Source organism: Lithobates pipiens, unplaced genomic scaffold (genome assembly GCF_037356315.1).
Source record: "Lithobates pipiens isolate NorthernLeopardFrog02 unplaced genomic scaffold, aLitPip1_a1.2 Scaffold_25, whole genome shotgun sequence".
Classification (NCBI taxonomy): Eukaryota; Metazoa; Chordata; class Amphibia; order Anura; family Ranidae; genus Lithobates; species Lithobates pipiens.
In genome coordinates, this window is record NW_027507787.1 from 91,735,592 (window position 1) to 91,754,618 (window position 19,027).

General features: G+C 43.7%; 1 protein-coding gene across 2 annotated transcripts in view; it reads right to left on the reverse strand.

Annotated features, from left to right (window-relative positions):
* KDM2A (lysine demethylase 2A) overlaps positions 1 to 19,027 on the reverse strand; it is a 213,559-nt gene that overhangs the window by 32,035 nt on the left and 162,497 nt on the right. The window contains exons 16-17 of one of the 2 annotated variants that reach the window (XM_077454675.1): positions 8,076 to 8,156; positions 2,179 to 2,226 (exon numbers count right to left, since the gene is read on the reverse strand). In XM_077454675.1, coding sequence (XP_077310801.1) covers positions 2,179 to 2,226; positions 8,076 to 8,156 — 129 coding nt within the window. The remainder of the gene's footprint in view (positions 1 to 2,178; positions 2,227 to 8,075; positions 8,157 to 19,027) is intronic. The other variant, XM_077454676.1, reaches the window with a different exon arrangement.

Below are 19,027 nucleotides of genomic sequence, written 5' to 3' on the forward strand. Positions count from 1 at the left end.
TATGAATAAGCCTTTTCTGGGTGTACCTATGATCAGACCCAAGTATTTTCTTCATGGTTTTAAAGAAGATTCCTCCTAGGTTGAGAATCCGACCTAGATATTCCAGGTAGGTGAATGTGGTGACCATACTTTGGTCTAAGCGGGCTACCGACTGGTCTATCAAGAACAGATCGACTAGGTAAACCATAATTGTTATACCTTGGGCCATCAATCTGGCTAGAAGAGGGGCCAGAACCTTTGTACTCGAGGTGCAGCAGTTAGATAGGAAAGCAGAGCTACACACTGAAAATGAAGATTTTTCACTTTGAAAGTAGATATTACTAGGGAGCGAAGAAATAGGCATATGGAGATATGCATCTTTGACATCGATTGACGCCAGAATTTCTCCTCCTTGTAGGATGGAGATAACAGAATAGATTGACATTATGAAAAAAATAAAAATAAAAAAATAAAAAAAAGATTATATTCAGGAATTGAATTTTAGATTTGTGAGATCCAGAATGTCCATTTGGATTTAACCAAACCCCAACCTCTGCTCTTACATGGGGGCCACCATGAACACTTTTGCCAAAAGATGGTTCAGTGCTTGAGAGGGTCCAGCTCTCTAAAAAGAGAAGCGTTTACAGGCAAAACCTAGTTTCTTCGGACACGAGGCCCGGGTACCATTTAATTAAGCTTAAAAGACAATTTGAATGGATCCGGCTGCACAGCTAGCCCCAGCAAGGATTGTGCCAGAGGAGCTCAGCACATCACATTTTCAATCGTGACCAAGGATGAGCTCAGGACTATAACCCACATAGTAATTACTATGGCTCTGTGTCCCGTGATATACGATTAAAGAAATCCCTGCATCTACAGATATCTACAATCTAACACTATCTAGCCCTGTAAAGAAGAAATCTTTAACTGGATCCAATCGCCAGTGGCAGAAGCTCAGCAGAGGACACTGCCAACAACGGCTATGAAATGAATGGGGAGTGACGTCACCCACAGACTTACTATGGGGCTTCAGTTGATGGATGTGTCCTCTGCATCCTCCTCCACAGCAAAGCCACGGATGACAGCTCAGCGTGGGATTGAGTCGGATAGGCTTCAGAAAAGGCATTTATACTGATTTCTTCATTATAGGGCTAGATAAGTTAGTAGCCATTTGTAGATGCAGGGATTTTAGTGTTAGGTGGACTTCTACTTTAAGCTTGAGCAATAAAACCTGGAAGCCGATTGCTTTCTCTGCAGAATTGTGAAATTTTGCCCTATCTAGCTCTAGTAAAATAAACCCCAGTATGACAAAATTTGAAAGAGGACAGGTAACTGCTGAAAGTGAAAGTTCAGACACAAAAGATGATTTAAGGGAAGCACACATTACTGCTATTAAAAAGTAACGCCACCCAAAAAAGATATCAGTTACAGACAGAGTCTCAATAGTTCTGTTGCCTTCTGGCTTTCTAGTAATGTTGTTCTGGAAACTCTGGAGAGGGTTTCATTTGGATAAAGTGGGGAAGGGTTAGATCTGGTCATTACTAAAGTTTTGTACCTCCAGGAAGAAACCATCCCTCACTTCAGTTTCAGTTACGCTAGGACAGGTTGTGAGGCTGTGAATTCCACAATGCGTTAGCTGTCACACACAGGCAGAATCTACCAGTGGGGACACCTATGTTAGGAGTAAAATCAACTTTAGATTTACAAACTATGTAGCGCAAGGGTCTGTCCCACTTAAAAGGAGATTATACAATCTCTTTACAGAGGAACCGATTTTGAGGAACTAGCCTTCACAAACAGATCAATTATGGAGGGTGCAGGGAACAGGAGTGGTCAATATATACATTCTTCTTTTAGGGGTATGCTTTGCTGAAACATTTTACAATAGCAACATAATAGGTTATTATAGCAGGTTAATAGGTGATTAGACAACAAAAACATGACAAAAAGTTATTAACCCTTCCTATCTTAAATTTATTGAGTGGGGTTCCAGTTTAATAAATCAAAATGTGCACACCAGAAAACACACTATAGTTTCCCTTAGGGGTTAATTTATAGTACAGTAGATTGTAAATATATAAAAAATAGAAGGTTTTAGAGGAGGAGGTAAGGAGGACTGACAGCAGACGCAGAAAAGAATGTCCAGCAGCTATTTCATGGCAGATGTAAAATTCTACACTTCTCTTACTAACTCCCCACCTTACGACTTATATTGCGCAGCAAGACTCGGTCTTGATCCGTGCCAACCTAAAAAAACACACAGTCAGTTGTACAATTCAGTGACCATTTGGGGACATTGAAGAGCTTTTCCTCTTTACCAATATATCCATCTAGTCTATTGATGATCCACTGGACTGTTAAAAGTGCATCAATATCCTGTTATCGCTTACCCTAAGCAACCATTTTTCAGCTTCTCACGGAATGTTTATGTTGCAATCCAAGTAAAATGAGCATATCAGGTAGTAGCAAAGTTGAAAGACGTGCTCAGCCATTGTTGTGGGGCGCAGCTTTAAAAAGGGGACATCTTACAAGGCAGGAAATTAATAAACAAGTGACTTCTATACCTTCAAAATATCCAGGCAAAGCCAGGCACAGGATTTCACATGAGGCAAAACCATTTAAGGCTGGTTCCAAAGCAACAAATTAAAAAAAAAAAAATAGGTCCCTTTTTTCAGATTGTAAGCCTCTAGGAGCCCTCTTTTTTTGGTAAAATGCTGCGCAAACTGCTATAAAAATCTTCATTATCATTTACAGTGCATCCGGACAGTATTGACAGCATTTCACTTTCTTCACATTTTGTTATGTTACAGCTTCATTCCAAAATGGATTCAATTAATTTGTTACCCCATAATGACAACACGAAAGAAGTTTCAAATATTTGCAGATTAAAAAAAAAGAAAGAAAAAAAAAAAAATCACAAGAGTTGTCCCGTAGCCACTCCTTTGTTATCTTGGCTGTGTGCTTCGGGTCATTGTCATGTTGGAAGATGAAGCTTCACCCCAGTCTGAGGTCTGGAGTGCTCTGGAGCAGGTTTTCATCAATGATGTCCCTGTACATTGCTGCATTCATCATAACCCCAATCCTGACTAGTCTTCCAGTTCCTGCCGCTGAAAAACATCCCCACAGTATGATGCTGCCACCACCATTCTTCACTGTAGCGATGGTATTGGCCAGGTGATGAGCGGTGCCTGGTTTCCTTCAGACATGATGCTTGCCATTCAGGCCAAAGAGTTCAATCTTTGTTTCATCAGATCAGAGAATTTTGGTTCTCAGGGTCCAAGAGTCCTTCAGGTGCCTTCAGTCTGGCCACACTATCATACAGGCCTGATTGGTGAAGTGCTGCAGAGATGGTTGTTCTTCTGGAAGATTCTCCTTTCTCCACAGAGAAATGCTGGAGCATTGTCTGAGCTACCATCGGGTTCTTGGTCACCTCCCTGACCAAGACCCTTCTCCCCTGATTGCTCTAGTAAGAGTCCTGGTGGCTCCAAACGTCTTCCATTTACAGATGATGAAGGCCACTGTGCTTATTTGGGATATTCAATGCTGCAGAAATGTTTCTGTACCCTTCCCCAGATCTGTGTCTCAACACAATCTTGCCTCGGAAGTCTACAGAGAATTCCTTGAACTTTATGACTTGGTTTGTGCTCCGACGTGATTTTTTTTATTTTATATATTTTTTTATTTTTAATAAAACTTGCAAAAGTTTCAAAAAACTTCTTTGATGTTGTCATTGTGGGGTATTTGCAGAATTTTGAGGAAAATAATGAATATAATCCATTTTGGAATAAGGCTGTAAATATATTCCAGATGCACTGGATCTAAATTGGGCTGCCATGACCTGTAATTCAAGAAACACACTGAAGTCCATAACAAAAAATTTCTGGTGTTTTGCTTCTACTCCCTTACTCTGCTTTGTCATTACCTTGTGAATGAAAAGGGAGGGGACAGATGCACAGCAAGCAAACTGGTGTCTGCCAGTCACTTCTCTGATCCAGTGTGAGCTGAACTGGTATCTGCCAGTCACTGCTCTGATCCAGTGCAAGTGGAAATGGTATCTGCCAGTCACTGCTCTGATCCAGTGTGAGCTGAACTGGTATCTGCCAGTCACTGCTCTGATCCAGTGTGAGCTGAACTGGTATCTGCCAGTCACTGCTCTGATCCAGTGGGACCTGGAATTACAGCTCCCAATGTACTTTGCAGAAGCAGCTCATTAGTGTTTAGGAAAAACTAATCAAGTGAAAAAAAAAAAATAATCACTGATGGAATAAAAGCGAGTCATACAATTTTTTTTTATAAGGTTTCTTAACAAAAATATTTGTACGCAGCATAAAATCCTTTTCTTGCAGTACATTGAGGAACAAAGGATTTTATGGCAAATACAAACGTAGGAATTTTGATGTGCCTGAAAATTTCAAATATTTGAGTACATACAGGAGACAGGCTAAATATTCATACCCAGCCTATACTAGAACAGCTGTTGAGAACATGCCCCCTAGGCCCTGCATGTTGCCTCCCTGTGAAGGCTGGGGGGCAGAGGGCAACATTACTGTGGGGGGTGATGTGAAGGGGGGCAGAAGAGGACACTACTGTGGGGGATGATGTTAAGGGGGGCAGAGAAGGGAAAAACGGTCATGTGAAAGTGGGGGACTATGATATAAACGGTGGGGCCTGTGATATGCAGGAGGGACTGAATAAGAGGGGGGGGGGGCTATGATGTGAAGGATCTGAATCATCACACAAACATGTGATTTTGGAAGAAAATTTTACTGAACAGACCACCGTGAATTATAATTCAATACCCCTGCCCTAGCACATCATTAGTTATGGTGCTGGCTGTCAGTCCACCTGCACCAGGGTAACTTGTGACACGGATCCAGGGCAAACTGGGTCCTGTGATGAATGCACCCTGGTTAAGAAACACTGGTGCAAATAGCCTGTGACCTGGATGCCATGAGTTCTGAGGAGGGTTAGAAGAGGTGCAAGTGCCTTTGTGAATACCTTGGAAGCAGAGGATTGGCTAAAGGCAAGGCAACAAACTGGAACCATTGTCTCCTACTGTAAAGAATAGAAAACCCTGCTGAGGATAACTGAAGATGGGCCCCATGAATGTCTACAGAGTCCAAATATTTCCCTGGTCTCAGAGAGGCAATTACCGGCCTTGTAAGATTCTATGTGAAATTCTGGAATTTGAAAGCATTCGCTTAGGGATTTTAGGTGCAGGATAGGACCAATACCCCATTGAGCTTTGGTACTATGAACAGGTTTGAGCAGATGCCTTTAAACCAATCCTCTAGGGGTACTGAACAACTACTCCATTGGTGAAGAAAAGGTTTAGGGCATTCTGCAAATCTGTCAGACAGATTTTGAAAGATTTGAAACAAAGCAGTGAGGGGGATAGAGTAGTGAACTCACAGGAATGAGGGCACCCAAGCCATTTCAGGGTAAACAGGGCTTTAGGGAAGACTTAGTTGGCATTGTGGGCTAAGTGTTACACTGAATGAAGGGCTGAACTTAAGCTTGGAAGTGAAAGCCAGGGCTCAGCATTGAAGTGCTCTGCGTTTGAGGAGGTAGAAGCTTCTGAAGAGGGAGATTTGGGAACTTATCTCTGTAGATGGACTTTTCCCCCAGTGATATTTTATAAATTTGCCAAGTGCCTCGCCAAACAGACGTCCTCCATCAAAGGACATTTATGCAAGTTGTTTTTTTTTTACATGAAGCTTCAGCTGACCAGGCTTTCCAGTCACAAGTTTCTGAGCATGCGAACGGAGATCAGAGCCATCCTAAAGACCTGTGTCAAACTGTTCAACAGCATCAACCCAAATAAGAAAGGCAGAAGGCAATTACTGTAGTTGCTCTGTTTCAAGATGGTCCTGGAGGACAGGAACGTGATGGTTGTTCATTGCTCTAATCTAGTTAGCTGCTGTTTCACAGACAGAAAATGCAGCAATGGTTGTTTGCAGAGCCAGGCCTGTGAGAGTAATGAAAGCCTTTAAGAACAGCTCAAACTTTAACAGATGCTTTGAAAGAAGGAACATACTCAATTGGTACAGTGAGATGGTTGTTTAAGGCTGAGATAGCGCTTACCACTAGAAAGAACTCTTGCTAAAATCTATCCAGTTGAAACAGTTCACTAGAGTCTTTGAAGGGTTTTTTCTGCATTGACCAAATCATTGTAAACTTTCTCATTCAATTTGTTCATGAATGGAGAATGTCTTTATAGCTTTAGCCGGTGTCCTTGTACCCAAAAGGGGCATGGCGTGACAGAGGTAAATCAAGTGCAACAATGCCTAGGCTTTTGCACAAGCAACAGTGAGCATATCACCATTTGCAAGCATATTGTGTTAAGCCCTCACATCAGGTGCATAGGAGCCTAGGGGCAACACATCTTTTATGGCTTCCTCTAAAAACCACCTCTGGATCAACTTTGATACCATCTATGTCTACCTTTTCCGAAGATGCCCACAGATAATGTGATTTACCACAGGCTGCAGAAAAGAAAAAGAAAAAAAAAAAAAAAAAAATCAGGAAATTTCCTCATCAACATAATCAATGTTGATGGGGAAATACCTCCTGCAGAGTTATTGTGTGCCCCAGGGGATGGGGCGCATGGGGAGCTGTCCCTGCTGGGAGAACGCATGATTATTGCTAGCTGCTGGTAATAATTGCATGTAAAAACCAAACATGCTGTTTGTACTCAAAGTCATTCGCTTGGGTACAGTCAGCCTACCCATAGAAGGTTTGAATCCCGGCCGGTTCCTGCTAAAGTGGCTGAGGTTTGCACCATCTATGCCCAGCTTAAGGCAAGCCATGCATGATTTATTTATTTTTTGTTCAGAGGGCTGAATGAAAAAAAATGTAAACGATTTCCCCCATCCACACATGTGACGTGATGAGGATTCCCTCATGCTGAGTTAATGTATTCTGTCAATGGGCAGCCTTTCCTGCTGGCAGAATACAATGGTCAGTGTTGCCAGCTATAACTGATGGCACTGATCAGGAAATCCTGACAGGCTGGTTGTACATAAGATGATTAATAGATTGACTAATGCACATAATCATCTAGCCCATACATGGATGGAAACTCGGCCAGTCCCTGCTGAACCAGCTGAATTTTGTTTCATGTATGGCTGGCTTAGGGCAATAATATTGGGATCTGACTCTGGCAGAAGACAGTGGAGCTAGAGAAGGGGCCTGGCATTTTTAAGGTCTGGAGAGTGCTGGCCTTATTAAAGCCATTTATTGTCCAAGAAATTGTGACCAAAAAATAAAATAAATAAATCTGATTTTGGGCCTCGTTAAACCAATCTTCAGAGAAAGGGCAAGCACAGAACCATAGGTAATTTCCAGGCCATCCCTGCATGATAACCATGCTGGATAGCTGCAATTGAAGAGAAAAAGCTCCAGCAGCACAAAAGATAGGGGTTCTGATTAAAAGGAGGAAAGAAAAAAAAATGTAATTGAAAAATGTGATAGCAAAATATGTCACCAGGTGCCAACAATAGGTTACTGCACCAATCTGCTAACATGGTGCAAGTGTGATAGATCAGAATAGGTCTTGATCCGATACAGGCTCATTTGAAGGGTTCACAACACAACAGCTGTTCATTTGAAGGTCACTGTCCCACTTGGTGCTTAATTTCAACCAATGTTAAAACCATTTTTGAGGCTTCCTCAAATAAATATACTATAGGATTGATTACCAAAACGGAAGAGTGCAAAATCTGGTGCAGCTGTGCATGGTAGCCAATCAACTTAACTCCTGTTGTTCAATTAAGCTTTGACAAATAAACCCGGAAGCTGATTGGTTTCTATGCAGAACCGCACCAAATTGCGCACTTTCCAGTTTTAATAAATCAACCCCACAAGTGTGTTGAATCCAGGTATTTTTATCCATATATACCTTTTTTTTAAATATTGTAAAATGTGATTTGTGTGCATTGCAGATATACATAAAACTGTAGACCGCAAAAGTCGCAGACATTAAAAGACAGCCAGTCCATATATGAAAATGACATGTTCCGATAACCGATGCTGATAGACGTGCTCGGACCTAAAGCATTTCCTACATTTCTGAAGTGTAGGTTTACTATACATACCGTATGCTTGCGGCTCTCGTAACATTTGGGGCACTCCCAGTAGTTTGGTAACTCATCACTCAAAAAACCTTCACCATCCATCTGTAAGAGAAAGAGAAACAACTTAATGGCTAGGCTCACATTTTGCAGAAAATAGCTTATGCAGTCAAGGGGCCCCAGTAGCTATGAAAAAAAATCTGCGGCTTTGTGAAATGCTCTTTAATTTTATTGTCACACCTGTAGGTTATTTTAGCCCACCTGAGAGCCTGCACAAAAAACTCAGTTAGCACTCCCCAAGTTCTGCCTTATTGAAATTACACGAAATCTCACGTTCAAATGTTTTAACCTCCCAGTAACATGAAAGGCTGTAGGAATTACTAACTTAGGTGATTTTTTTTAACCAGGCTTTCTGAATAAAACAAAATGATTTTAAATCCTTAAAAGGAGTTGTAAAGGCAAAAGTGTTTTTTTTAATCTTAATGGAGTCTATGCATTAAGAAAATAAACCTTCTGTGTGCAGCAGCCTCCCCAGCACCCAGCAATTACTTACCTAAGCCCCATCTCTCTCCTGCTGATTGGCTGAGACAAGCAGCGGTGCCACTGGCTTACATGGCTATCAAAGTCAGTTAGCCAAATTGGGGGAGAGATGGGGCAGGGCTGGGGCTCCATGTTTGAATGGACACAGGGAGCTGTGACTGAGCTCGGGTTCCCCCATGGCAAGCTGCTTGTTGAGGAGTCACTCGGCATGAGGGAGGGGCCAGGAGCAGCAAATAAGGACCAGACAAGAGGAGTATCCGGGCTGCCCTGTGCAAAACCAACTGCACAGAGCAGGCAAGTATAACATGCTTAAAAAATAAAAACAAGACTTTAAAGTCACTTTGAAGAAGATCTTCAGTCCCCGCCAAAAAAAAAAAAAAAAAAAAAATCAATCAAGAATCAAACTGGGTAATATTGGTCAAAGTCTTGCATGATTTAAAGAGGAAGTAAACCCTGATGAGTTTACTTCCTCTTTCATACCCTGCAAAGGCAAAGCATAATGGACTACTATGCATCGCATAGTAATCCATTATGCGTCACTTACCTGACACAGGAGCCAGCGAAGTCACCACTGTCCCCTGTAGTCCCAGCGCATCCATCTTCTCGGTGGGTCTCGCTGCTCCGCCGCTGTCATTCGGTGAAGCCGCGATGACGTCACTCCCGCACATGGGAGCCGCCACGCGCGGCATCTTCGTCATTGACTGTGCCGCGCTCAGTGCGCCTGCACGCCGTAGACAGCGGTGCCTGGTTTAGGAGATATTTCTTGGACCTACAGGTAAGCCTTAATCTAGGCTTACCTGTAGGTCAAAGTGTGTTGTAAGGGTTTACAACCACTTTAATAAAAGTCTAAGCCGGAAAAGCAGAGAAACCCCCACACCAGACAGATCTAAGAAAGACTCCTAAGATGGGAAAGAGTGTAGGAGCAAAGTGAAAGGATTCAAGGGTGCAGATATGGACTACCTTAGTAGGCATACTGCAAGCAGCCCAAGAGCTGTTAAAAAGCGCGAGCTGGAGACACAGAATACAGTAGAACTATTCAATAATCAGGCATGCTGCAATCATGTGGCGGTGAGGCAATGGAAGGCTGATCACCCGCCCGCCTGTCAAATAAGGACAGGTGGCTGTGTCGGTATAGCTACTGCGTCACCATAGAGTTACATAGGCTGCCTGCATGCAGCTCCAGTCGCAAAAACAAGCGCCTTTGTGTATGGGACCTTAGGAGAATTAGTAATTCTATCCTGAAAACAAAAACAAAGAACAAAAAAATTAAAAAATAAATAAAAGCTTAGCAACACAAGGATATCCTCTACATTCTATTTAGCAACATTCAGTACATTTTCTTCTTTTCTTTTGTGGGGCTTTTGGGTAGGCGTGCAGCTTGTATGCATATTATGTGCTGGACACACCACCTTCTATTTCTTTATTGTACATCACAGGACACAGAGCACCATAGTAATAACTATATGGTTATAGGCCACCTTTAGGTGACTGGACACTGATATAACCAAAAAGGAAAACAGGAAGTGCCCCACCCTATATAACTCCTTCCATACCGGGAGTATCTCAGTTTTTTCGCCAGTGCCTAAGGTGTTGGTCCAAGGGAGTGAGCAAGTGAAAAAGGGACCCAGTCGTTGAAGGTCTGGCATGACACGGTCCGCTGTAATGGGTGAAGGCTGGATCTGTCTGTGAGAATTTCCAGCAGTCCTGCAGCAGGGATCAGGTAAGTAAAAAAAACAGGGAATGTGTATGTCACCTGATCTTTCTGGTGCGAGTATGCAATGCCCTGCCTGTGTTTTGCCACTAGAAGGTGTAAAAGCTACATACCTGGCTCCCAGCATTCCATGCTTCCTGTGATGTGCTCAAGTGTCAAAGACACTATTTCTCCTGCTCTGTCAGCCATCAGTAGGTGTTTGGGGGGAAGACACCATCATAAAGGTCAGATTCCCCCCTCACTACAGGGCTGGCTATCTCCGCGCAGAACACAGGAAAGGGATGGAAATTACATATACATATATATATATATATATATATATATATATATATATATATATATATATATATATATATATATATATATATATATATATATATATATATATATATACACACATACACACACACACACACAGTTCCATCCCACCCTGAAGGACCTGGAGCATCTGGCGAATCTGAGCCATCTAGTCTCACAGGCATGGTGGCTACCCCCAATATGTCAGCTTCTGCATTCGTCACTTTAGTTTTGGCTCTGGTTGGTTTGAAGGGAAAAATATCAGATTTGTTTGGGTCATCCTCGCAGGAGGTGAGAAAACACGCAGGTCCCCTTGTCCTGCTCTTGACCTTCCCATTTTGGAACAATGGGCAGATAGTGGGGTACCTTTGAGGGAAGGAGGTTCAGGTGACTCCTCAGAAGAGGATTCAGCATCTGAAGAACCTCTCTCAACTTCACAATCTCAGAAATTGGCAATTAAATCGCTTATGGACTTGATCCGCTCTGGGTATAAATTGCCCCCTGCAGAGGTTGATGAGGTTTCCTTCTCCTCTTTGGGTTCACTAAAACCCCCACAGGGTTCTCATGCTTTCCCTATGCACTCGTTACTGGAGCAACTGATTTATGCTGATTGGGATCACCCAGATGAGCAGTTTTCTCCCCCTAAGAAATTTTTATTTCTTTACCCTATGGAGAAAAAGTTCTCAAAGAGATGGGATTTGCCAGCATTGGATGCTGCTATCTCCTCTGTGAACGGGAGTTTAACTTGTCCAGTGGACAATGTAAAAGTATTTAGAGATCCATCTGATAAAAAGTTGGAATCTCTACTAAAAGCCTAATTTGCTGTAGCTGGTGCGGTGGTACAGTCTGCAGTAGCAGCAATAGGCATCTGCCAATCCCTTCAGGATGAACTCAAGAAGGTTATTAAAAAAGTTCCTGCTCAAGCTGAGGCCCAAAGTTTAGCTGAGCTACTTGGGTCCCTATACTTTGCAGTGGACGCTATCAAGTATTCCATCCATCAGGTGTCTCCGTCAGGAGTTACCATGAAAGAAGCTCTTAGTTTGGTTTCCCTTTCATGGAGAAAGGTTGTTTGGGGAAGATCTGGATAAGTATATCCAAAAGATTTCTGGGTGTAAGAGTACCCTTCTGCCGGTTAAGAAAGAAGAGACAGCCTTCTTTCAAGACTTCCCCTCCTATGCCTGGGGCAACAGCCTCCAGGCAGTATCAACGGACTCCACCATCAGGGGCAAAGGGTAAGCCTCATAACCAGACACAGGACTACAAAAAGGCCTGGGATCAGAGGTCCACAAATCAGAAAGCCAAGGCTTCCTTGTGAAGGGGTTGATCGAGTGTGTGTGGGGGGGGGGGGGGGGGGAGACTGCGGTGGTTTTCAGAAACTTGGCAAGAGGAAATCCAAGACAGTTGGCTTTTCTCTGTAGTAGCCCTAGGCTACAAACTAGAGTTCCAAGAGTTTCCAATATCACGTTTTCAAAAAACAAAACATTCCCATGGACCCAGTAAAGAAAAAGTCAATTTCTGGCACTGGACCAATTACTGTGTCAGAGAGTGATAGAGGTTCCCTCAGAAGAGAGGGACATGGGATTTTATTGAAATCTTTTTATGGTACCAAAACCAAATGGAGATGTCAGATCCATTCTAGACCTCAGGAATCTGAATACCTTCCTAAACATCAGCTCCTTTCAAATGGAGTCGATTCGGTCAGTTGTTTCCACCCTACGGGGAGGAGAGGTTCTAGCATCCATAGTATCTACATGTGCTAATATTTCCCGCTCACCAGAGCAGCGCCAGGTTCAGTTTGTGGCCTTGCCTTTCGGGTTAGCCACTGCACCCCGACTGTTTATAAAACGGTTAGCCCCAGTACTACAAGACTAAGGGCCAAAGGTATAGCAGTAATAGCATACCTAGATGACCTGCTAATGGTAGATCAGTCAATATCAGGGTTAAATCAAGGGGTGTCCAGAACAGTCAGTTATCAGACACCTGGTTTGGATTCTCAATCTAGAGAAATCATCCTTACAACTCTTAAGAAGGCTGCAGTGTTTGGGCCTGGTCATGGACACAACCCAGGAAAGGATGTTCTTGCCGCAGGCAAAGGTCAACGCTCTAAGAGAGCTGGTCCAGGCGGTCAAAGCAAAGAAGAGTCCTTCCACTCGCCTTTGCATGAGACTAGGGAAGATGGTAGCTTCCTTCAAAGCGGTTACCTATGCCCAGTTTCATTCAAGACTGTTGCAACACAGCATTCTGTCTGCTTGGAACAAACGGATCTAAGCCTTGGATTATCCAATAAATATGGCTCCAAAAGGTATGCCAGAGTCTCATTTGGTGGTTGATAACCAGGAATCTACAGGGGAAATCCTTCATTCCAGATTCCTAGAAAGTAGTAGCCAGCCTATGGGGCTGGGGAGCAGTTGTAGAAGAGTCCACTGTTCAAAGGAAGTGGTCAGAGTCTGAGAAGACCTTGCCCATCAATAGCCTAGAGATTCGGGCAGTACGTCTGGCTCTAATAGCCTGGACGTCCAGGTTGCGGAATGCTCCCGTCAGGATACAATCAGACAAGGCCAGAGCAGTGGCCTATATCAATCACCAAGAGGGCACCAGAAGCAACGCTGCCTCACAGGGAGGTGGAGGTTTACATTTCAGGAGTGGAAAATTGGCGGGTAGATTTTCTGAGCAGTCAACAGTTGTTGCCGGGGAATGGTCTCTACAACCCGATGTCTTTTTAGCCATATACCAAAGAAGGGGTACGCTGGACGTAGATCTATTGGCGTCCAGGTTCAACAAGAAGTTGGACAACACTGTGGCAAGAACAAGGGATCCACTTGCACTCGGAGTAGTGTTCGTGATCCCGTGGAATTAGTTTTCACTGATTTATGCATTCCCTCCAGTTCAGCTGCTACCATGGCTGCTTCACAGGATCAGGGAAGAAGGGAAGCCGGTAATCCTAGTGGCCCCGGCATGGCCCAGAAGTACAACTCGTATGGGCCTGCTGTTGCAGAGACCGGTATTCCATCCTGCCTTACAAACGCTAAATTTAAGGGTGTGGCTATTAAAGCGCACATTCTTAATAAAAGAAAAAAATAAAAGAAAATCGGGGGCTTATAGGTTCGGCAGTAACCACCCTGATTAATGCCAGAAATCCGGCCTCCAGGACCATTTATTAAAAGGGTCTGGAAGGCCTACGTCACAGTGTGAAACCAAGGGTTGGCATCCTCGTAAGTATGTCATAGGAAGAATTTACAATTAAGAGTAGAAATTAAGCTGGCCTTGAGTACAATCAAGGGTCAGATTTCGGCCTTGGCAGCGTTTTTCCAAAGGCCGCTAGCTTCGCACTCTTTAGTCCAGGCATTCATACAAGGGTTAACTCGGATTAATCCGCCAGTTAGAATACCCTTGTGCCCATAGGATTTGAATCTGGTTTTGACGGTGTTGCACAGACAACCTTTTAAACCTATACGGAATATTCCTTTGATAAGTAAATTTTTATTCCTAAATTGCGATAACCTCTGCAAGAAGAGTATCAGGATTGGCTGCTTTCTCCTGTGAAGAGCCATACTTAATCATTCACAAGGATAAAGGTTGAGCTGCGTCCGCACCCAATCTTTTTGCCAAATGTAGTGTCTGGTTTTCATCTGAATCAAGATGTTTCCTTACCTTCCTTTTTTCCAGAACCTCATTCTGCAGAAGAAAAATGATTACATTCTCTCTATGTAGTGAGAGCAATTAAAGCCTATCTGAATGTGACTGCTCAGATACGGAAAACTGAACTTTTGTTTTTATTGCTGGAAGGCCCTAGAAAGGGTCAGGCAGCATCGAAATCTACTGTTGCTAAGTGGATTAGTCGGGCGATTAATCGGGCTTATTGCCTGAAAAGAAGGGTTCCTCCCTTTAAGATTAAAGTGCATTCTACCAGGGCAGTCTGTGCTTCATGGGCAGTGCATCACCAAGCCTCTGTGGCTCAGGTTTGCAAGGCCGCTACTTGGTTCTCAGTACATACATTCACGAGATTCTATCAGATGGATGGAAGATGGAAGAAGACCGCCTTCGGGCGCAGTGTGCTGCAGGCAACAGTATAGGTCCTCACACCTGGCGGCGGCTATTTGCTTTGTGTCTCCCTCTCCCCTCAGGTGGCATTGCTTTGGGACATCCCATATAGTAATTACTATGGTGCTCTATGTCCCATGATGTACGATAAAGAAAATAGGATTTTATAACCGCTCACCTGTAAAAATCCTTTTCTTGGAGTACATCACGGGACAGAGGTCCCTAGCCTCTTATTGGGATATTTGTATATATTGCTGTGCTACAAAAACTGACATACTCCCGGCATGGGAGGGGTTATTAGAGAGGGGCACTTCTTGTTTCCATTTTGGTGATACCAGTGTCCACTCACCTAAAGGTGGCCTATAACCATATAGTTATTACTATGGTGCTCTGTGTCCCGTGATGTACATTGTTAGGTTGAAAAAAAAAAACATGTCCATCAAGTTCAACCACAAAAAAAAATTAATAATGAATGAATGAATGAATGAATGAATGAAATACTTGTATAGCGCACAATGCGAACTGAATCGCCTCTAGGCGATAATAATATCATACAATCCCATATACCCAATTCTATACCCACAGTTGATCCAGAGGAAGGCAAAAACCCCAGCAGAGCATGATCCAATTTGCTAAAGCAGGGGAAAAAATTCCTTCCTGATCCGAGAGGCAATCGGATTTTCCCCGGATCAACTTTACCTATAAATGTTAGTACGCAGTTATATTATGTACACTTAGGAAATTATCCATGCCCTTCTTAAAGCAATCCACTGAGCTGGCCAGAACCACCTCTGCAGGAAGTCTATTCCACATTTTCACAGCTCTTACTGTGAAGAAACCTTTCCGTATTTGGAGATGAAATCTCTTTTCCTCTAGACGTAAAGAGTGCCCCCTTGTCCTCTTTGTTGACTGTAAAGTGAATAACTCAACACCAAGTTCACTATATGGACCCCTTATATATTTGTACATGTTGATCATATCCCCCCCTTAATCTCCTCTTATCAAGAGTGAATAAATTCTGTTCCTCTAATCTCTCCTCATAGCTAAGTTCCTCCATGCCTCTTATCAGTTTGGTTGCCCTTCTCTGCACGTTCTCCAGTTCACAGATATCCTTTTTGAGAACTGGTGCCCAAAACTGAACGGCATATTCCAGATGAGGTCTTACTAATGATTTCAACAGGGGCAAAATGATATCTCTTTCACTGGAGTCCATACCTCTCTTAATACAGGAAAGGACTTTGCTCGCTTTGGAAACCTCAGCTTGGCATTGCATGCTATTATTGAGTTTATGATCTACCAAAACCCCCAGATCCTTCTCCACTATGGATTCCCCTAGTTGTACTCCCCCTAGCATGTATGATGCATGCATATTCTTAGCCCCCAAGTGCATAACTTTACATTTATCAACATTAAACCTAATCTGCCACACAGTCGCCCAATTAGACAGAGCACTGAGGTCAGCTTGTAAATTGGAGACATTCTGTAAGGAGGTTATTCCACTGCATAACTTGGTGTCATCTGCAAAGACAGAAATGTTTTTTTTGATCCCAGACCAAATATTTATAAAGATATTAAAAAGTAAGGGTCCCAGCACTGAACCTTGGGGTACACCACTGATAACCTTAGACCATTCAGAGTAAGAATCATTAACCCCTTCCCGCCGAGCTTATGCAGATCTGCGTACTCGGCTTCCGGGGGGTATACCGGGATGATGCCCGCACCTGCAGGCATCATCCTAGTACCGTTTTTTCCAGCAGGCGATTGGCTTTTCAGCCATAACAACCGATGTGGCTAAAAGCCGCTCAGCTGTTATGCCGGAGGAGCGGGAGGGGACTTACCCCCCCTCCCGCCACTGTTACCGGTGCTCCCGCTCGATCGGGAGCAACGATTCCACATCCGCTGCCTCCGGCTGCTGGGGAGGAACTGGAACGAAACCGTAATCGGCTTCGTTCCAGTATCCTAATAGTAAACACGGAAGCAACGTCATGACGTCACTTCCCATTTACTCGGCTGCCAATGGCGCCGGTTTTAAAAAAATATACGGTATTCAGAATCGCCGTTTTCGGCGAACTGAATACATTGAAGTGTAAAGGAGGGATCGGGGGTCTTTTAGACCCCCAATCCCTCCATAAAGAGTACCTGTCACCACCTATTACTGTCACAAGGGATGTTTACATTCCTTGTGACAGCAATAAAAGTGATAAATTTTTTATTTTTTTAAAAAACAATTTAGCATTTTAAAATAAATGGTGCAGCGCAAAATACAAAAATCCACACGTATTGGTCATATATGGCAACAGAAGAGCATGTAGAGCGGGAACACCACGTGGAAAGACCGCTAATTGCTTGTATGCGACACTCCTTCCACCAGTAGGAATAAACTCTTACCAGCTCTGATGGACCTCTGAATTTTCAGAGGTCCATCAGAGCTGGTAAGAGTTTATTCCTACTGGTGGAAGGAGTGTCGCATACAAGCAATTAGCGGTCTTTCCACGTGGTGTTCCCGCTCTACATGCTCTTCTGTTGCCATATATGACCAATACGTGTGGACTTTTGTATTTTGCGCTGCACCATCTATATTAATTGATGTGTTATTAAGGTGTTTTTTGTATTGCTCCTTTAGGTGTTCAGCTTGCAATTAGTTTGTTTTGTATTATACATGTGAGCGCTGATTGTTTTCTCTTGATTTTAAAATAAATGAAAAAAAAATTTTTTTTTTTTTAACCACTTGCTTACTGGGCACTTAAACCCCCCTCAGTCCCAGACCAATTTTCAGCTTTCAGCGCTGATGCACTTTGAGTGACAATTAAGCGGTCATACAACACTGTACCCAAATGAAATTTTTATCATTTTTTTCCCACAAATAGAGCTTTCTTTTGGTGGTATTTAGTTACAGCTCGGAGTTTTATTTTTTGCTAAACAAACAAAAAAAGATGCAAAAAAAAAAAAAAAAAAAATCATGTTTTAATAGTTTGTTATAAAATTTTGCAAACGGGTCATTTTTCTCCTTCATTGAAGTGCGCTGATTAGGCGGCACTGATAGGCTGCATTGGTGGGCACTGATGGGCTGCATTGGTGGGCACTGATGGGCTGCACTGGTGGGCACTGATAGGCATAGTTAAGGCGGCACTAATAGGCACAGATAAGGCGGCACCGATGGGCACAGATAAGGCGGCACTGATGGGCAAAGATGGGCGGCACGGATAAGTGGCACGGATGGGTGGCACGGATGGGCACTGATAGGTACCACAGATAGATGGGACTGATGGGCACTGATAGGTGGCACTGCTGGGCACTGATGGGCGGCACTGCTGGGCACTGATGGGCGGCACTGCTGGGCACTGATGGGCGGCACTGGGGTGCAGCACCTTTGAGGCAGATTTTGGGTGGCACTGTGGGTGGCACTGTGGGCACTGCTGGGTGGCACTGTGGGCACTATGGGCACTGCTGGGTGGCACTGACAGGGGGGCACTTACTTTATTTCAGGATGGCACTGCGGGTGGCAGGTGGGCACTGGCAGGGGGCAGGTGTCCGCTTGAATTGCTGGCCGTGATCGGGACTGATGTCCCGAACACGGCCGCCGGCGATCGGCTTTTTTTTTTTCTCCTCACGCTGTCAGCGTGAGGAGGAATACTAGCCGATTACCGGCTCCGTTTTATCACATGATCAGCTGTCATTGGCTGACAGCTGATCACGTGATAAGGGGTCGGGATCGACCCCTTACACGGATCGGTGATCAGGCGAGTCTCACGGACTCGCCGATCACAGGGCGCGCAGGCCGCTCGTAACCGGGACTACGTCAATAGACGTAGTCCCGGCAATCTAGGTCCGCGCTAATGCCGTCATTCGGCAATAGCGCGGATCCCAAGTGGTTAAAGTGCCTGCCGTCCCCGCAAGCTCGCGGAGCAAAGAAAACGCATACGGAAGTCGCGCCCGCATATGTAAACGGTGTTCAAATCACACATGTGAGGTATCGCCGCGATCGTCAGAGAGAGAGCAATAATTCTAGCACTAGACCTCCTCTAACGCTAACCTGGTAACCATAAAAAAAATGTAAAGCGTCACCTATTGAGATTTTTAGGTACCGTACTTTGTCGTCAATCCACGAGTGCGTGCAATAATAAAGTGTGACATGTTTGGTATCTATTTACTCGGCGTAACATTATCTTTCACATTATGCAAAAAAATTGGGCTAATTTTACGGTTTCTTTTTTTAATTCACGAAAGTGAATATATAATGTTTGGGGGTTCCAAGTAATTTTCTAGCAAAAAATATGGATTTTAACTTGTAAACACCAAATGCCAAAAATAGGCTTAGTCTTGAAAGGGTTAACCACTACTCTCTGAATTCTTTTAGCCAGTTTTCTATTTACAAATTGACAATTCC